Below are 19,553 nucleotides of genomic sequence, written 5' to 3'. Positions count from 1 at the left end.
GTGTAGCCATCGGGAGCTCGGGCCGCCACCGCCCCGCCCCGCGGCGGGAGGAGCCAGGCGGGAGGCGGGCGGGTCCCGCCTGGGCCGGGGCGGGCCGGGCCGGGGGACAGGTGGCCGTCCCCAAACGTACCGCCGGGTGATGGTCATGCAGTCACCCGGCGTCAAATAACGAAATGCTTAACTTTTTTTTTTTTTTTTTTGGCGCCTCTGCTCTTCAGCGACCTCTGGTTCGACCCAGGCCATCTTTTTCTCTAGAGCAGACCTGCGTCAGGCAGCACTGCACGAACTGGGTTTTTGCATTAGAGAAGGAGATCTGGGGCTTTGGGCTGGTGGCAAGTTGGATACAAGCGCTGTGCCCTGGCAGCCGAAAGGTCCAGCCATGCCCTGGGGTGCATTGAGCACGGCACAGCTAGCCAGGCGAGGGGGTGACTGTCCCACTCTACACAGCACTGCTGCGGCCCCACCTCGAGCACTGTGTGCAGTTCTGGGCGCCTCAGTGTCAGGAGGGCATCAAACCATTCGAGTGTGCCCAGAGGAGGGTGACCAAGGTGGCGAAAGGCCTCGAGGGCAAGACTGAGGCAGAGCGGCTGAGGTCACTTGGCTCGTTCAGCTTGGAGGAGAGAAGGCGAGGGGTGCCCTCGTCACAGCCTGCACCTTCCTCGGAGGGGAAGGTGCTGGTCTCCTCTCTCTGGGGACCAGCGACAGGACGTGAAGGAGGTGGAGTGAAGCTGCATCAGGGGAAGTTCAGGTTGGACATTAGGGAAAGGTTCTTCACTGAGAGGGTGGTCAGTCCCTGGAGCAGGGTCCCAGGGAGGTGGCCAGGGCACCAAGCTGTCAGAGTTCAAGGAGTGTCTGGATGACATTCTTTGTCATAGGGATTACTTTAAGGCGGCCCCGTGAGGTGCAGGGAGCTGGACTCGATGATCCTGATGGGTCACTTCCAACTCAAGATATTTTGTGATTCTATGTCTTAGACTACACAAACTAAGCAGATCCCTGTATTCACCAGTCTTTCCAATCAGACCATGCACAGGCAGGCTACCTTGTTACAAGGTAACACTGACTTTCTCTTGCCCTACCAAGCTGGATAAAATTTAAGCTAAACAGGTCAGCATCTTCTCTAGTAGCCCGTACGGGGCTATGTTTTGGATTTGTGCTGAGAAGAATGTTGATAACACAGGGATGTTTTAGCTGTTGCTGAGCAGGGCTTACACAGTCAAGGCCTTTTCTGCCTCTCACCCCACCCCACCAGTAAGCAGGATTGGGGTGCACAAGGAGCTGGGAGGGGACACGGCTGGGACAGCTGACCCCAACTGACCGAAGGGATATCCTATGCCATATGGCGTCATGCTCAGTATATAAAGCTGGGGGAAGAAGAAGGAAGAGAGGGTGTTCGGACTGATGTGTAACAGTTATTTGGGAAGACAAACACCGTGATGGAGCCCTGCTTTCCTGGAGACAGCTGAACGCCTGCCTGCCCATGGGAAGGAGTGAATGGATTCCTTGTTTTGCTTTGCCTGTGTGCACAGCTTTTGCTTTACCTGTTAAACTGTCTTTATCTCAACCCACGAATTCTCTTTTACTCTTCCAGTCCTCTTCCTCATCCCACTGTGGGGAGCGAGCAAGCGGCTGGGTGGAGCTGAGTTGCTGGCTGGGGTTAAACCACAACAGTCCAGGAACCACCACAGGCAAAAGTAGCAGCTTTTTTACTATTAATAAAAAAGAGCAGTTAAGAGGCCATAACTCTTTGCATTCCCAAGGGATTATGAGGTGAAAAAATCAACACCTCCCCCCAACAGACAATTCCTATAAAGTTAAAAGTTACAAAGTTAAATTAATTATAGTAACCCTTTAAACATTAAAACTTTTAAAAGGATTTTCTACTGGTGTTCGACTAGGAAAGCTGATTTTTGAATTGCAATTTGTGATGACCATCAGTGACTACCCAGTTCTTTTACTCCTTTTTACATGTTACAGTGAGCTGTCTCCCTGAGGTATTGAAGCGTAAGAGACCAGTTCTCAAAAGCAGGAATATTTGGAGTGTCTTATTCCCCCTTCTGTGCTGCCATGAGTTTTTCAAAACTCACAATCCTCTCAAAGAGAGGAAGACAATAAAAGAGTGCAAACTCAATTCTAACAAAGAAATTGGTATTTTGTTTACTGAAGTCCAGTTAGTTTTGCCTGGAAGAAGTATTTACAATGTTATGTCAATATAGCTAGTTTCATCACTTGTAACATTTATGCTGATGTTTCAGTTCTGAAAAGCTTCTTTTGCTTCTTCCTCTGAATTTTGCGTGGCTTCTTTTTGTCTTTAACAATTGGCTTTGACTCTGGTTTCACGAGCTGTATTTCCACTGGCTTTTCTTCCACTGGAGTTTCAAAGACCACTTCAGTGGGATCTTCTTCCATAAGCATCTTACTCCCTTTTTTCTTAATCTTTTGTACTTCCTTCACTTGCTGTTTCTCTCTAAACTTAGCTGCCACTGACAATCTTAGCAGCCGTCGATGCTATAAAAATAATTTAAATTACATCAGGTTTCAAATAAGCAAGATGGAAGAAATCAGGTATTGAAGAAACAGATGGTAATTTCTCTGCTTAATTGTAAGAATTTTCAGTGTAATGCCATCTTTTCAGTGACATGAATTTTGCATTCATTCCATTTTTACAGAATTACTCTGTTCTCAAACTGTGATCAGTCAGGGCACTCTTTTCTACAAAGGGTCCCAGGGAAAGGCATATGTGATTCTCCCGCACAGACAGACTGTGAGATCGGTTTTCAGATTAGTTGCTAAATGAAAGAGAAGGCAAAGACAAACCTGCTTACCATATTAGGGGACCGGTAATGGGGATTTTCATACAGAGTTGGTCCCCCAAAACTACCTTGGAAGATTTTTATCAGGTTCAGGACAAAACGAGGCCCAATTTCTACTAGAGATGCATCTTCTTCTATTATCTGCAATAGAAAGAATACTCTCTTCATTTCTTACGGATTGAATCAGAGTATATGACCTTGTAGGCACCTTGCATACAGCGATGCACAACTGAATTTAAATCCAAGATGTGATGCCACCGAAGGTGATAAGCTAGACTTGTACAAACACAATTCTATATTTAAAGCAGCTCTTTTAGGTTCAGGCAAGCACTAAAAAGGTTTTAGGTGTTTGTGAATTCCTCCTTCAGAAAATAAGCTCCAGCACACTTTGGGTCAAAGCAGCAAGATTAGAAGGCAAGCAAAGCTTAGGCTTTGGCTAGTACTTCCCATTACCGAGACAACCCTCACAGAATCACAACTAACAGAACACAAGCTAAAGTACACAGAACATCAACCAGCTCCCTCCAGGGACACAGGAGAAAATAAGTCATTTTAGGACACTGAAATTACTTTGCGCAAGCTCTAGATGTTGGTATATTCTTATAATAATGGTTTTTCTCATTGTAATTAATGGATTTGATATGAAATTACTCCACTGAGATCCTCTTGAAGAGCTGGAAGAGACCACTAACCTGGTAATTCCGAAACCAGATCCTCTCATCTGTAACGGTGAAGGTGAAAACATGATCTACAAAAGGCTGGCTTTTGGGGTGATACTGTGGTGTACTAAATATCTGTAATAAAAGGCAGTACTTCTAAATGTCTGTTGTTTAAGGGGACAAACATAAATGGCATTAATTTATAATTAATTTTAATTTACTAAGATCCTGATCCCAGGTCACATTTCAAAACTCAAAGCTTAAGAACAAGTCTCCCAGTGGTTTTAAGCACACGACCCTAATCCTTTGAAGATTTTTTTGCAGTTTCAGAAGCGTACAACTACTACTTTAAAAAAACTAAAAGATTTTAAATATGTTGCCAAAAAACATTTCCAATGTGGAAAAAACACTGGATAGCAGAACTACAGACTGACCTGAATAAACAATTCTTTTAGCAGGGCATAGTGTGGCTCCTTATCAAATGTCTACGAAGAAAAAACACAATTTCATATACAAAGCTAAATGCAATAGTCGTGCAAAGAAAACAGAAGCACAGTCATGAAATAAAACCTTTACTTACTGGATCAAAGGACAAAAGGGGCCGTGAGCCCCTTAGGCAGTTTCCTGTCATCTTCAATTCAGCCAGTGTGTGAACTACAGTGATTTAAAAAAAAGATTATTTTAGTACTTAGAGAAAACTGTACAGGCAAGAATGTAAATGTCCAAACACAGCAATGTCAAGCAACTTACCGTTCTGCACTAGGAATTTAGCTGATGGTCCCTGTGGTGTATTTGAAAGCCTGCACAGGACAGGTAGTGGGGAAAAAAAAAAAGAAAGAATGTTAGCAGCAGCCAGAAGGTATACTGGATTTCCACAGTACACTCCAACCAGTTATTTCTGTAGTGAAGTAATTTCAGATGACTTTATAGCATTACTGAGTTCCTTTAACATACTTTTAAATACTCACTTTGTAAACAATTTTGTAAAATGCTTCTGTTAACAGCCTACAGAAGCTGATCATGCACTACCCAGAGAAATGCAGGATTAGTACAAATTTAACTAAGCAACACCATAACACTACTTCATGCATCTTCATTATTACAGTAAAAAACTTTAGATAGAATGGAAGCATCACCAGCTATATATGGAAATGTAAGAAAACGTAGCATTTCCTTACCACATATAGAGATCCTGTTTCTTTTTGGCTTCAAAAAAGATGCACTTATTGCAGTTTTTCATTTCACACACCTACACAACAAAAGCCAATTTTTTTACAAAATTCTGAAGCCATCTTCAAAAACATTCCACATTAATCTCTAATATCTTCCCCTCCAAAAACAAATCCAAGCTCAAAAGCAAGGGTCTTGTCTTAATAAACTCCACCTACTGATCGCCAAACTGAAGTTGAAGCACTTCTTTATTTGAAAAATCTCACACATGTAACCAGGAGTAATAGCTTCACTAAACCTACGAGCAATCTGATGAGGTTTCCAGGATATAAACATCACAGCAGGAGCTGTGACATTAGGTGCTAGTTTCAGAACTACCACTGTCCCACTACATTGTTTGGCCTGGCTGCATATTTGTTCCCTGCTTACTTCCAAGTATAAACCGTAATACCCTTTTCACCTATACAGAAAGGCACATTCTGTTTCATTTCTTCACAACAAAAGCCTATGTTTAATTAAGATTTCATTCTGGTTTTATTAATCAAAAGTCAGCTTGCTGTTTTACCACGAGCACTTTTTAAATATCAGTAATTTTCATCTGTGAAGTTATACAATTCCTCTAACTAGTATGAGATCTTTTGAATTTTGTTGCCCTTGTCTCTTGCACATTGAGTTTCCAGAGAAAATAAAAAAGCAACACTAATTAGATCCTGGATTACCTCATTAATTACAAACAACTGGTCTTTGCGGTCCATTTTAGTATCTGGAAGACAAGAACAATATTTAGGAGGCTGCAAAACTAATTTAGCACAAGAAGTTCTTTTAGCAGTCAGTCCTTTTGCAAAAAAGGTCTAGATTATAAATGAAAGATTATGAAGAACTAGCAAGTTGTTTCGGTCATGTTGTGCAATAAATAAACATAGCAACAAAACTAGCTGGGCACCTACAGGACTGAGGCCACAGCAGTAGTGTCCCAGAAGATATTAAGATACAATAATAGTCCCTGTATTTGTTGACTCAAAAGGGGTTTGGTGTTTAGGATATAAGTTTAATCAAAACAGTTATGTACCACATTTTTAAAAAGCACAGGTTGCTAGAAGTTCTTGGTTTAAAACTATTCTGAAAAGGTAAGTTAAGGACGATGCCTAATCCTACCTGCTTTAGAGTGAGGCATCAACGTTCGTAAGTCTTGCATGAGGTGCCTTGTTCTGAAATTAATTCCACGAGAAGAGAAAATAAGCACTCGCTCCTTGTTTTTCCATTTACCCTAGGAAAAAAGACACAAAAGTTAAGGGTGAAAACAAAGTTTCTACCCTTAAAACTACTACAACACAACAACACTACATGTTTGAACTGTAATTACTGAAGAACACAGCAAGAACATTTGTTATTATCTCCCCATCTGCACAGACTCACTGTCAACAACAGTGCTCACTTTCCTACAGAACACAGGGGCATAAGTTTTTACATGATGACGCATCATCCATCCTGCTTCCGTGTGTTCTGACATAAAGCCTTTCACTCATGCAAGTATTAAGAAAGCCATATGCGATACTTATTTGCAATAGGCATCCCTCCTTCCCTGTGAAATGACCTGAGCTACACCCTCTGAGCAATTTAGCTTTTCCTACAGATGAGCATGGGGTGAGATCTGACTTCAACGTGCTGCTTTTCATGTCTTCTTTTAATCAAACTACAAGACAATTACTGAAGCCTTCTCAGGCTGATTCCTAAATGAAAGAGGTGTGACTTCCGTATATCATAGAATCATAGAATGGTTTAGGTTGGAAGGGACCTTTAGAGGTCACCTAGTCCAACCCCCACTACAGTGAGCAGGGACATCTTCAGCTAGATCAGGTTGCTCAGAGCCCCGTCCAACCTGACCCTGAATGTTTCCAGGGATGGGGATATCCTTTGTATATAACAGAATTACCCAACTCTCTAAGATTCTTTTGAAATTAAGGTAGTGCAATTTATCTACGTTGACCTGAATAACGCTCTTCGCATGTTTCCACAGAAATAACATACCACCGCACATTACTTTTATTTGTGCTGGGATTATAATAAAAAGGTTTGGTAATCAGCCTCCCTGCCCTCGCTCAGCGGCCGGGCTCCCCCAAGCCCCGGGGCCCGGGGCCCTGCCCCGGCCCGGCGCACTCCACTCCGGCAGCGGGGCCGGGCGGTACCTGGGACACCGGCGGCGGGATTCTGTACTCCTCCGGTCCCGCTCCCTCGGGGCACGCCTCGGGGCCCGCCTGAGCCGCGCCGGGGGCCCTCTTGGCCCGCTTCGTAGGCCGCACAGCTGGTGCCTCACGCTTCCTCTTGGCCACCGCCATCTTGTGCGCACCACGCCGTGCCCGCCGCCGCTTCCTCTTCCGCCCGCCTGCCCGCGAGAACTTCCGGCCTGTCCCGGAAGCGGTGTGTCCGCCATGCCGCTCTCCACGCAGCCGCCGGGCAGCGGCGAGCCTTATGTGCTGGCCGCCAGCCTGGACAACGCCCGCCACCTCTCCAGCCTCCTCAGGGCCGTGCACTTCCAGGACCACGCCACCTGCTTCGCCACGGCCAATGGCCTCCGGGTGACAGTGGAGAACGCCAAATGCATCCAGGCCAACGCCTTCATTCAGGTAGGGGCGGCGGGCCCCGGGTCCGGCTGCTGCTAGTGGGGCCGCCCCCGCCGCCATAGGGGGCTGCTCCCCCTCGTGGGGACCCCAGGAGGGCCCCCATTGCGTGGCAGGGGAGGTGCATGGCGAGTTTCCCCTTCTTTGGAAGGGGAAGCGTTGCTGGCGTCACGGCAGAGCTGCGGGAGCTGACGTGAAGGGGTTCTGTGATGGGGCTGAGGTCATCTGTGAGATGTCCGTGCTGTTGAAAGGCCGAGCTCGGTGCCTGGTACATGCACACCTGCTCGTGTGATGAGCTTCCTGCATTGTGTAACGTTTTGGCACCTGATACCGTAAAAGCCGGTTAAAAGAATTCTCTAAGACTCACTCTTGGAGTTTAGCAAGCAGGCATTCTTTTATCACATTGCTGGGCGCACGGGGGATAATTCCTCCTAGCGTGCACACCTACTGGAGTTCATTTTTGATAATTATAAGTGACATCACACCATGCCTATCTAATACATAATAAATTACCTGACTGAGCATTCTCTTCTTCCACTGGTCTCTATCCTCTTCGCTTAAATTTAAAGCTACAGTGTGATTTTATTTCACTGCACATGCTCAAGAGGAGGTTGTGGGCAGGTAGTCCATTCGTTGCTCAGTTGAGTCTGTGTTCATGATCTGCCTTCCGCCGGAATTACTTGGCCCCCAGTTTCCTGCTTTGGCACTTTCTGGGCCAAGTTGTTCCCCTTTATCACCGCTGACTGATTTGTGGCCTTCCCTTACCTTCACATCCTTCTTTTTAGCAGGATGTTTCCACTGTTCATCCTTGAAGTTCTACTGATCTGTATTCTTTTAGGAGGTTCTTGTCAATGAGGCATTCATTGCTAATACCCTCCCATCTGTCCCAAGCATTATTAAAATTCTCAGGTGTTAGTTTCCACTCCTAACTGTGATCCTTTCTTAACTATTAACAACTCCTGTGCTGTTCCATTTCATCCTAGAATAATATATCTATATATACATCTGAGGCAACAATTCAGGTGCATTGGCTGAGCATAAATTAAGCACATCCTGTCCACCAAAGAAGGCACAGTGGAACTTTCTATTTTTCAGCCTTAGTTCAAGGTGTCCCACTTGCTCAGCCCACTGCTCCTTCTGACCATACTGTTCTTAGATGCCTGAGCAAGTTCATAAAGTATCTATCTTTAACTATTTTTATTATGTTTCATCCCAAAGCCAAAAAGGTAAGTTTAAGCCAACTCTGAAAGAGAGTACAAATTCACAGACACTCATGTGCTTTGTCAGAAGCCTGGAGCCATGGTCTGCCCCTTTCGCGCTCCAATTCTGCCTGTTGCTGAACTGTGTCCCCAAAGGGTGCTTGAGAGGTTACACATGGGCGGTGGATCTCAGCGATGCTGAACTGTCCATACAGGCAGCTTTAAATAACAGTCTAAATTACTTCTTCCTAACTTGCATTTAATATAAGATCAAAAGCAGTCTTCCTCAGTTTTCTGCTACCTCTTTTGTAGCTGTGACTGGTGGCTTAGCTTCAGTTTAATTTTTTAAGGTGTGCTTTTAATTTTTTCTTTTAACAATGGTTTACTTTCTGAGTGGGTTTTTGTTGTTTGTTTATTTTTATTTAATGCATACCCAACTTCTGAATGCTTTGTTCATAAGAACAGATGTGCTGGTTCTTCTTTTTGAAAGCATGTATGATTCTGGGGCAAGGAATATTTTATGGTAGTATCTCAAACGCAACTAAGCCTTTCTTCTGTCCTTTAGGGTCTGTGCCTTTGCTATCTGTGAAACTGCAGCCCGAGCTGGGTGTGTGAAAGGGGAGAAGGCTGACTCTCCCTGTTCCTGCATCTCCCCTTGCTTTCTCCTGCTCCTTGCTGCACTGTTCTTCTTTACACTAGTGCTGTATTTGGTTAGCTCTCTGCTATCTGAGTGAGTAAGCTGGCTCATGAAGTAGCCAGGATATGCTACTGGAAGTTAAGCAGTGGGCACGTGTGGCAGGAGCAGAGGAGCAGTGACTGAAGGTTCCTTTGAGAGTGTTGGGCTCTTAAGTAAAGAATAGAATAGTTCTAGTTGGAAGGGACCTACAACGATCCTCTAGCCCAACTGCCTGAACAATTCAGGGCTGACCGAAAGTCAAAGCATGTTATTAAGGGCACTGTCCAAATGCCCCTTAAACACTGACAGGCTTGGGGCATCGACCACCTCTAGGAAGCCTGTTCCAGTGTTTCACTACCCCCTCGGTAAATAAATGCTTTCTAACGTCCAGTCTAAACCTCCCCTGGTGCAGCTTTGAACCATTCCCATGTGTCCTGTCACTGGATCCCAGGGACATGAGCTCAGCACCTCCCTCTCCACTTCCCCTCCTCAGGAAGCTGTAGAGAGCGCTGCAGTCACCCCTCAGCCTCCTTTTCCCCAAACTGGACAAGCCCAAAGTCCTCAGCTGCTCCACATAGGACATGTTCTCCAGCCCCTTCACCAGCTTTGTTGCCCTCTTCTGGGTGCATTCAAGGATCTTCACGTCCTTCTCAAATTGTGGGGCCCAGAACTGCCCAAAGTGCTCAAGGTGAGGCCACACCAACGCTGGATACAGCAGGATAATCGCCTCTCTTGACTGACTGGTTACGCTGTGCTTGATGCACCCCAGGATGCAGTTTGCCCTCTTGGCTTCCAATAAAAATACGTAACTGCTTTTTCAAAAGCATCTCACTTCACCCTACTTCATTTCTCAGGTATTTTGTTCCTGCAGTTACTAAAAGCAGCTAGTGCCCAGTGGCAAGCAGGGTAACCTGGAGTTGTTTACCCTCATCAGACTTGTCAAAGGCAAGTTTCAGCACATATTTCAATGCGGTGAACGCACTATTCTATGCTGTTCTGTTCTTACATATTTTTATTATTTGAAATGTTTATTCATGCTCTGAGTGAAGAAAAGTAAGCATGTATTGTTTTTGGAGAACAGTGACACTTAATGTATAGTCCCCCAAATGTTTCCAGCTTCTGAAGTTGGCAGCTTTAGGCTTTAACATTTATAGCTTGTTTTTAAGCTACAAAAGACAAGTGTTAAGGTTTTTATGCTTATGCCATGCTACTTTGCTTCAGCTGTGGCCTAATTTTGTTCTACTAGTTTTGAGGATGAAGACCCATTTTTCTTTAATCGATTTTGTGTTATATGTAGAAATCACTTTGTATTGCGCTGATGTCTGAAAGTAAAAACACTGAGGAAATAAGTAAAAACCATAAAATAAGTGCAGAAACTCTCCTCTCTTCATCTGTTTTCTTTCTCCTTCAGGCAGAAATTTTTCAGGAATTCACTGTTCAGGAGGAATCGGTGACGTTCCGGATCAATTTGTCTGTTCTTCTTGACTGCTTGACCATTTTTGGTACCAGTTCTCTGCCAGGTATGGTGCATATTTACTGTGACAGTGTATGTGTATCACCTGTAATCACATACTGAAAGCTGCGTGGTGTATGATGGACATGGACTGCATAGGGTGTAGGCACAGAATCACTTTATTATAAAATTCTCTAATTATATATAGCATTTCTATAAAGGGGACGCTCCTTTACTCCCCAGTAACCACCTGATTCATGTTCCCAGTATAGCTCGATGCTTATATTTTCTGTTCCTTCTGGCAGGTGCGTGACTCTTGTTTCTCAGCTCCTTATCTCCGGAATTTAGCCAGCCACCTGTTGTTTTCAAACCACTGGAACATGCAGAGCTTGCTTTGTACATGCCCTTTCTTTGATCCATCGTCCTTGGCTGTTTCAGCAAACAGGCTGAAGCCGCATACTTCTCATGCTGTTTTTATTAAACAAGATGTTGCTCTCCACAAACCTTTACATAGCTATAGGGAGAATTTCCAGTATTGGCAAAACTTGTGACTTCCTCACCATAAGTCCATCTGAGCAGCTGTTGCTGTTAAGCAGGATCCATCCTGTTTACTTCAGCTAATACAAGCCTGTGCTGTGATAACAGTCAATGGAGAGAAGAAAGGAGCTAGTAGATGTGAGCCTAGCCAGTGTGTCTGGGAGCACTGCAGCAGGAGGGGCTAAAAGAGGCTGATACAGTTTGGAAGATGGAATAAAGGTATATGTGTGATGCTATTGGGGTAACTGAGAAGCAGAGGAGTCTTCCTGTGAAGGTAAGGTTTTCTGGATCTGTGTAGGGTACAAAAGAACCACTTGTTTCGGTAAAGAACCCTTTTGTGGCATGAGGTCCAACAAACAGTCCCAGCTTGTACCTTTTCTCTGGTCTGGGGCTGAAGATCTGAAATGGTTTTGGTAATCTTGATAAGAAAACATGTCAGGTAATTTGTTTAGGCATCTCTGGCAAGTTGTGTGATGTTTAGGCTGGAGTTCTGACTCTGAGGGCAGGGCTGTACCCTAGCACTGACATGTGCTGTCTTCCCTGTCGATCCATTTTCAGTCCAGGGCCCAGATCATCCACATCACACAAACGCTAGTTTGTTCCCAAGCACCCTTTGCTTAAGGGGAAAACCTGGGCACAGCTGGCAGAGTAGTTTCTCTGCAGCCCATTCAGGATTGTCAGTACAGATGTAGAGAGTGCCAGGGCTCCCTCTACTAGGGACAGTGCTTCACACTGTCACATGCTTTTAAGTGGCCAGCAGGGCAGGCTGCGCATACCCTCAGCACTGGAGCTGTCACTGTGAGCTGAAAAAGCATGAAAGCTGTCAGTACCTCTTAAGGTCATAGGGGATCCACATTAGGCTTACAGGAGACTTGGGCTGGTTAATTTCTGTGAACTGTAGCAGACCTCAGCACACTGAAAGACAGTATAGACATAGTATGGAATTTGTCTTGCTAACAAAAAAATTTGTATCCAGTCAATAATAAATTTGATCTCTTTTCCAATGTATCTGTGGTATGTGCCACCCTGGAACATCCAGCTACCTCAGAGACATTAGCAAGCGTATGTGTGCATTAGGAAACACTCTGGTGCAGATTTACGGGGCTTGAAGAAGTCTGCAGGGCTACCAGGTAGCACCGTCAGTGCACTGTGCTCCTGCTCCCAATGCAGCAGCTGTTCTGTGGCACCTTCTGTTCCTTCCCTTCTTCAGGCTATGCCTACATCTGATTTGTATTACCTCCAGCTTGCAGGTAAGGTGCTGAGGAATGATACTTACCTAAGGCCTCACAAGAAATCTGCAGCTGGATTGGGTAGCAATTCAGGTGCTGTAAGGGCACTTTAGATCTTGCTTATCAAGTGCGTGAATCACAAAAACCAAGTAGACTGTGTTATTGATCCTGTTTGTAATCTTCTCAGTGACAGAGGTGCATGGGAAGCTGCCTTCACAATTATGTATACAAGGATTGAATTACGTGAACCCATTTGTTTAAACAAAAAACACCAGGTCTTAACAAATTTTATTTCCTATAAATTTATTTTTTTTTACTTGATAGTAGTTCAAAAATATTTTCACAAGCAAAACCAACTACAAGCTGGCATGACTGTATGGGCGCTACAGGATGCACTGTGTACTCACGTGGAGTAGGGTGATACCATGACAGGTTTTTGGGCAGTTCTACCATTGCAGCTGCGTGTTGAACTCCACATTTTTCTGCTGTTTCTGTTGTGACTCTGACCTAAAGACCTAAATCAAATGTAGTAGACAGCAGTCTGGTTTTGGCAAACCAAACATTCAGATTATGATTACCTGGCAAAAGGGGGATGTGACCATAATGCAAGCTAAGCTGTGCTAACATCAATTTGGGTAGCACAGGTAAAAAGTGTAGTGATGAAAGATGATGTGAGCCAGGGAGAGCCTCAGGGCTGTGGAGGATTTTCCAGTTACACTGAAGTATTTGTAGCATATCCAGCTCCATTGTCACAGCTAGTTTTTAATGTTACCCGTTAGGTACATGACACAAGTTGGATATGAAGTGGTGTCTACATACAAATCATTTCATTTTGCTGTGTAACCATTAGCACTTCATAGGGTGCCGAGGAAGCTGCACTAAGCATGCTACACCAGTGTACCAGGTGCTAGACCCAACATACAAAATGAGGTTGATCTGTGCCCCATATGCCAGTAAAATGTGGATCTTCTAAAGTGATTGATGTGCTAGCTAGCTCTCTGAAGAATGTATACTTAATTCTCTTTTTCAGGAGCATCAACAGCCCTTAGGATGTGTTATCGTGGTTATGGTTATCCCTTGATGTTGTTTTTGGAAGAAGGAGGAGTAGTGACAGTGTGCAAAATTAATACTCAAGAACCTGATGAGTTGTTAGACTTTGATTTCTGCAGCACGAAGGTGGTTAATAAAATTATCCTGCAGTCGGAGGGGCTACGAGAAGCATTTGCCGAACTGGATATGACCAGTGAAGTTCTGCAGATCACCATGTCTCCAGATAAACCCTACTTCAGGTATGGGAAAATGTGCTTTCAACTCAAATATTCATGCTTGGCCTCCATTGGTAAGGACTGGAAGTTTTCAGGGTGAAGAGCAGGGAGCTCTTCTAGACACTGTTTTATTTCAAGAACAACTGTAATGAGTATAGCAAATCACTATATGTAGTGTAATTGCCATAGCAATGAATATATTGACAGCCTGGTAAATGTGCCACTGATGTGGGCAGTTTAGCATTTTTAGTTAAATAAACAAAACAAACAATAGTGTTATGTGAAACAACCATTGAGATATGCAAGACGACTGATTCTGATGAGTTTTTTGGGAGCTGTGATCAGGTATTTTGACATGGTGCCTGTTGTCTTCCAGGTTATCCACTTTTGGAAATGCAGGAAGTGCACATCTGGACTACCCTAGGGACTCTGATTTGATGGAAGCATTCCACTGTAGCCAGACCCAGACAAACAGGTTAGGAAGTCTGTGATCAGTGCCTGCTGTGGCAGGTCATGTGTTCTTGCGGGGAAGTTTAAAGAACTGCTTTTGCACCACTGTAACAATTATTTCACTAGTATGGGGGGAAAAGAAACACTTCCATCTGATAAAAGTCCATGTCTCTGATCAAAATCTAAGTGATAACAATGTCTGTCCGATGTCACCAGGGAAGGATCAAACTAGCATGTTGCCAATTGTTTTTTAGTTATTCTGTGGCTTTAATTGGGAGTAATGTTTCAGCTCCTCTCCGCACAATGTATTTTTTCAGATTACTTTTTTTATATCCCTGCACAGGTACAAGATTTCTTTGCTTAAACCATCTACAAAAGCACTGGCTTTGTCTTGTAAAGTGTCCATTCGAACAGATGCTCAAGGATTTCTTTCACTGCAGTATATGATCAGGAACGAAGATGGACAAATCTGTTTTGTGGAATACTATTGTTGCCCTGATGAGGATATTACTGAAGCAGAACTGTAGGTGTATGTTTTGGTGTCTGTATTATATTTATGGATATGTAAAATACTATATTTTTGTATAAAACTAAATGAAAGCTGTAAAGATTGGTAGACTTGATATTGTCATTTTTTTTAACTTTGTAATTAGAAATATAAATATTTCCTTTTTGTTCCCTTGCAAGCATTTCTGAGCCTTGACAGAAAAAAAAGAGGCTGAAAAGGCAAAATGGGAGCAGATCTCCTGTAGCCACTGATTCTAGGACAGATGCTGAAGTGGTGTTCATGTAATACGTTGCTGCTTTTTACAGTGTTCTCCAAGACTTTTTGTTTGTGTTTTGTTTTTTGTCTTTGGCTTGTTCTAAGCAATTATACAAGAGAAAATCTGAATACTAGCTGTACGTTAGCCAGTTAACTTTCAATGACTTAAAAATAAAACCAAATGACATTTTCAAACTGATTTCTTAGTAGCAGCAGGTGGTTTCTTTCTGGCAAATGCTGACATGTTTTGCTGGTGAAGCCACTAGGCTTCTCCTCATCTTGATTAATTCTTAATATAATTCAATTCCTTTGAGTTTCATGTGATACCAGATTTACCCTTTTGCCTGCAGTACTGGTGTCGAATTGGCAAATTGAGACAGTACCCAGGATTTACTTACTCATTATTCGTAACTGTTATGGCAACATTTTTGTTTTGTATCTAGTAATTTGTTACATGTCCACAAGAATCCTGCTGCTGAAATGTTTCTGTACGTACATGTCCCCATTCCTACACTGCTACTCTGTACTAACACTTAACAATCATAAGGAGAAGAATTTCATACTTGAAATTATTTTTAAGTTCATCTAGTTTCTCGATAGACCTTTTTAGCACAGGAGGGACTCCTAAACTGAAGTAAAGGAACATCTGCCTGTGTCCCATGGAGTGGTGTATGCATATCACTCCTAAAAATGGGCCTAGTCTCTTACTGAAAGGGGAGTGTAGTTTCTGGGGAGTTTTCTGTAGTGGCCAGCTTTGCAGAACAGTGAGGTGGGCTGTACTGAGATCAAAAGTTGCACTTCTTTCACACCTCTTTTTTGCAAACAACCTGCTCAAAAAGGACGTCCACCAAACCAGCTGGGCACTGAATCAGACACAGAGACTGCAGATCACACTGCAGGAGACTGAAGTTGTCCTGCCTCGCTGCCATGGGATGCCATCCAAGAACCAGCGATCTGTGGGTAGTTTTTACAGCTTTAGACCCTAGTGGAGTTTTGCAGTTTGTCCGAAGGTGAGGTCCTGCTTTGCACATGTGAATGTTCATACGTTACCAAGTTGATTGTTCCACAATTCAACAGAATCCAAGTCCTTTGGGTTTATTTTCAGTTTACAATGCTTTTGTTGACCATTTTTCATCTCCTGCTTAATGCCAGCGAGAGTGTACTTTCAGAGTACACAGTGTCAACAGTTGACTTGTCTTTCATGCAGGTCATCCATTTATTGCAATAAATCTTACTAAGTCTGAAAAATACTGCAAATCTTTGACATACACAACTGACAAAGATGCCTAACAATATTCCAAATTGCTCTTACTTACTGTCTTTTTTTTTTTTTTTTTGTCAAGCTTAAGTATTCAGTATAGGTGAATTTCCTTTTGGCTTACTCTCCCAATTTCTTCAGTGAAAAAAAATTACTATGGTCTCAGGGATTAATATTAATAATTCCCAACGACTACTGAGTGTTAAGAACTATTTACATGATCTCTGGGTGGCAGGATAAAAATGATACTCTAAAATAAATCACACTAAGAAAGTGATGTGTTCTGTTTCAAAGTTCCTTGTATTGTGTTCAAGCACATTACTGTGGCTTAACATTCATACTTTTACATAATTGCCTACAGATGTACTATATTCCATCTTAAAATAGTACTTTTAACAGTTTTGTCTATAATCTACCAACAGTGATCATGGAAATAATATCCTAGGAAGTTAGAACACCACAAAATACCAGAAAGTAACTGTTTCGTTTCATAAATAACAGCTATTACAGACACGCACGGTTTGTGCAAGGCCAATGCCTGTGCCCCACTAGACCGAGTCAGGGCCTAGGCTCAAAAAGGCGGTGAGGCGCTCATGCACATTGTGCCTTTGCGGATGTGGTTCTAGGTGAACAAAACCACAAAGTCCAGGCTGCAGACTGCCTGAGTGCAGCAGGGAGCGGGTTCAGGGTCCTCCAGTAATGGATTCCATTACAACTCTGCCTTCAAACACAGTAAAATAAAAACGGTGAAGAGGAGAATGGCTGGAAGGCCACTGTGCATCTATTTGTCCTGAGAAGCTACTTAAACGGTGCAAACCTCCACTGTTGGACTAGATTTCATTTCCTGCCACACTTTGCACGAGACCCAGAACTCAGGTGGCTGTACCTTTCATACGTTTTATCCCTTCTACCTGACACGTCTTTTCCCCTTGGAGGCAATGGGAAAGCTGCAGTAGGAGAAACGTTTGGTTTGTAGTTTTTTTTCTTTAGTAGCATCACAGAACAGGCTTGTCGTGACTCAGATTTTGCCCACCTGCTCGCTTATAAAATGGTACATTTTATAATTTTATATTTGGGTACTCAGAATTATTGGTGGTGTATACTAAAAGCAGCTCCTGGTGTGGGAACTGGAACCAGCGGTTCCCGCCCAGGCTCAGTATAGCTGCAGTAGGTGCTCTCCGATTCACCCAGACCCAGAGGCCACAAAACTGACAAGTGACTTTACCCCCAGTTATTTTGATTTGTGCTTTTCAGAGTGAGAACTGATGTCAGGTCTTCAGGAAGGCACCTGTTTTATTCTACCTGAAAACCACTGCCAATAGGCCCCGGCTCCCATCGATCTGCTAAGATACTGGAAGCCAAAACAGTGACTTTGGCTCCTAGTCCTGGCAACCTTTATGCAAACACAGACAATGCCGGTGCTAGTGTTAGCTCTTCTCTCTCAACATGTTGAGAAGGTCTCGTGTCCCTCTGGCTTTCACATGTTGAGACCCATCCACAACTGTTCGGATCTGTAAAGACTGTTGAGCACAGAATTCCCAGAATGAATTAAATTCTATGGGAAAGAATCAGTTGTTTAATTACAAATGGATTTCAAAGGAAATATATTTTTGTGTTCTTGACTAGATGGGTCTTTAGTGAGGTTAGCAGAGTAGGTGGAAAAGAGAGAAGCAACATGCTGTTTCCTAGAGGTGTCTGGTTTGGACTTCATTTCACAGCAGCCTGTAAACCGCTAAGAATCCAGTAGGTGGGTCTGACCAAAACAAATATATAGAAATTTTGTAAATAATTATAGTAACACTAAACAGTGCTTTTGCTGATAGAACACTAACATTAGACTGAAAAAATACAGAATTATTTTAAAAATTGAGCTATTACAGACTAAAGGCTTGATGCCTTCTTCTTAAGACAGAAACTCATTTTTATATGAATCTGTCTTTGAGCGGGGCCAGGGCTGCTTAGGTCTAAATGCAAGCTAAGGGCCACAACAGGCTGCTTCAGCCTCTTCTGCCCTGTCTCCCCTCAGTGGGCTCTAACAAACAGGGTGGTGGATTAGCATTGCTACATCTAATGGTAAGGGGCCAGCAAGGGAGCGAGGCGGTGGGAACGTCACTGCCTCCGGAGCAATGGCACATAGCAGCGCTGGGTGAGCTCGGGTCAGCACTTTGGGAATCCCCTGAGCCCCATCATTTATTCTGCATATCAAAACCCCAGTAAGCCACTGGACAAAAACTAGCTGTTAAACTTGCTTTGTTGGTGGCTCTTGCAGATGAGCCTGGAACAGGTGTTGGGTTTTCTAGTGTCCTGGCATGAGGCTGAGGGAAGGGATGATGAAAACTCTCCATAGAGGATTTAGCAGCCTTCCAGCTCAGATGGGGCCATGGGGCTGACCAAAAATGAGCAAGCAATCACAAAGCTGGAGCCTCAATGTATTTCCTGTATTTATCTAATTAGATAACAAATCGGTCAGTACATATGTGTGGATTTTACCCCATAAATGCCAGCAGAGTGCAGCCATCGATTTGCAGCACTAAGGGAGGCGTGAAGCCACTCCACCCAGTAAGGGGGAAATGGCAGGTGGTTTGCAGCAACACCAAACTGCAGTGCCTCTGTCTGCTTGAAAACCAGACAGCTGTCCAAGGAGACAGACTCCTCTTCAGATTTCCCTTCATACACAGCTCACCACAGTCCAGCAATCAGAGGAGAAAGCATTCCGGTACAAAGCTGCTCCCATGAACCTCAGCCGTGTGGGCTGAGAGCCTTAGGGCAGGCTCCCAGGCTACACCTGCCCACACAGAGGCTGCATGAGACGCCCCTGAGCACAGGGGGGGCTGGGGGCACTGCACAGCTGGGGTTTGCACAACGGAAACCTCACCTCCCAAGGTGCAAGGCACCTGCAAAGAGCGGTGGGCTGATTGAAAGCCATGCTGGGCAGTTAGTTGCAAAAAACTGGTGGTTGGCCTGGGCCAACCCCATAGCGGGACCTGTCCAAAGCAGTGTAATGGTGAGGGTGATCTTGTTCTAGCATCTGAGACTATTCCCAGCCACTTCTATAGGCATAGCCTGATGACTCACCAAGAAGGCATTTCTTCTCCCTATAGTTTTACAATAAGCTGTTTGCCTCAACACAAACCGCTCTGTCTCTCTTAAACGCTACCATGGGATAGTTGGCAACATTCGCCCTTCCAAGAACCTAAACAGAGGCATGAAACAGGTCCCAGAGGTGCCGGGGTAAGACCAGGCTGCTACCTGCCCGCAGCACAGGAGCGTGTCCCCTGCAAGCAACCACTCTGCAGAGGTGAGCAATAGGTCCCAGAAAGTCTCCCAGAGAGGCTTGAGCTGCACAGAGCTGCTCGAGGGCAGCCAGCATAGCTGCATGCCTTCCTCTTCCATGATACAGCCCAGACTGGGTGGTCAAGCACAGCTTTTATTAAGCAGCTATTTGCAAGGGAACATACTGCAA

General features: G+C 44.1%; 2 protein-coding genes across 2 annotated transcripts; one reads left to right on the top strand and one right to left on the bottom strand.

Annotated features, from left to right (window-relative positions):
• Positions 1-2,131: 2,131 nt before the first annotated feature.
• On the bottom strand, positions 2,132-7,338 carry BRIX1 (biogenesis of ribosomes BRX1). The gene is made up of 10 exons (XM_064439648.1): positions 6,829-7,338; positions 5,798-5,909; positions 5,362-5,405; positions 4,651-4,721; positions 4,223-4,272; positions 4,053-4,126; positions 3,907-3,957; positions 3,506-3,607; positions 2,826-2,954; positions 2,132-2,508 (listed from the first exon to the last, which is right to left on the bottom strand). The coding sequence occupies exons 1-10, from the start codon at positions 7,321-7,323 to the stop codon at positions 2,239-2,241; spliced, it is 1,398 nt and encodes a 465-aa protein (XP_064295718.1). The 5' UTR covers positions 7,324-7,338; the 3' UTR covers positions 2,132-2,238.
• A 3,323-nt stretch (positions 7,339-10,661) lies between these two features.
• RAD1 (RAD1 checkpoint DNA exonuclease) lies at positions 10,662-15,031 on the top strand. The gene is made up of 4 exons (XM_064439649.1): positions 10,662-11,399; positions 13,385-13,643; positions 13,996-14,094; positions 14,413-15,031. Exons 2-4 carry the CDS (start codon positions 13,405-13,407, stop codon positions 14,594-14,596), a joined length of 522 nt encoding a protein of 173 aa, XP_064295719.1. The 5' UTR covers positions 10,662-11,399; positions 13,385-13,404; the 3' UTR covers positions 14,597-15,031.
• The last annotated feature ends 4,522 nt before the right edge of the window (positions 15,032-19,553 follow it).

Source organism: Phalacrocorax carbo, chromosome Z (genome assembly GCF_963921805.1).
Source record: "Phalacrocorax carbo chromosome Z, bPhaCar2.1, whole genome shotgun sequence".
In the NCBI taxonomy this organism is placed as follows: domain Eukaryota; kingdom Metazoa; phylum Chordata; class Aves; order Suliformes; family Phalacrocoracidae; genus Phalacrocorax; species Phalacrocorax carbo.
The sequence above is the reverse complement of the archived record's forward strand: the minus strand, read 5'-3'. Positions and strand labels throughout refer to the sequence as shown.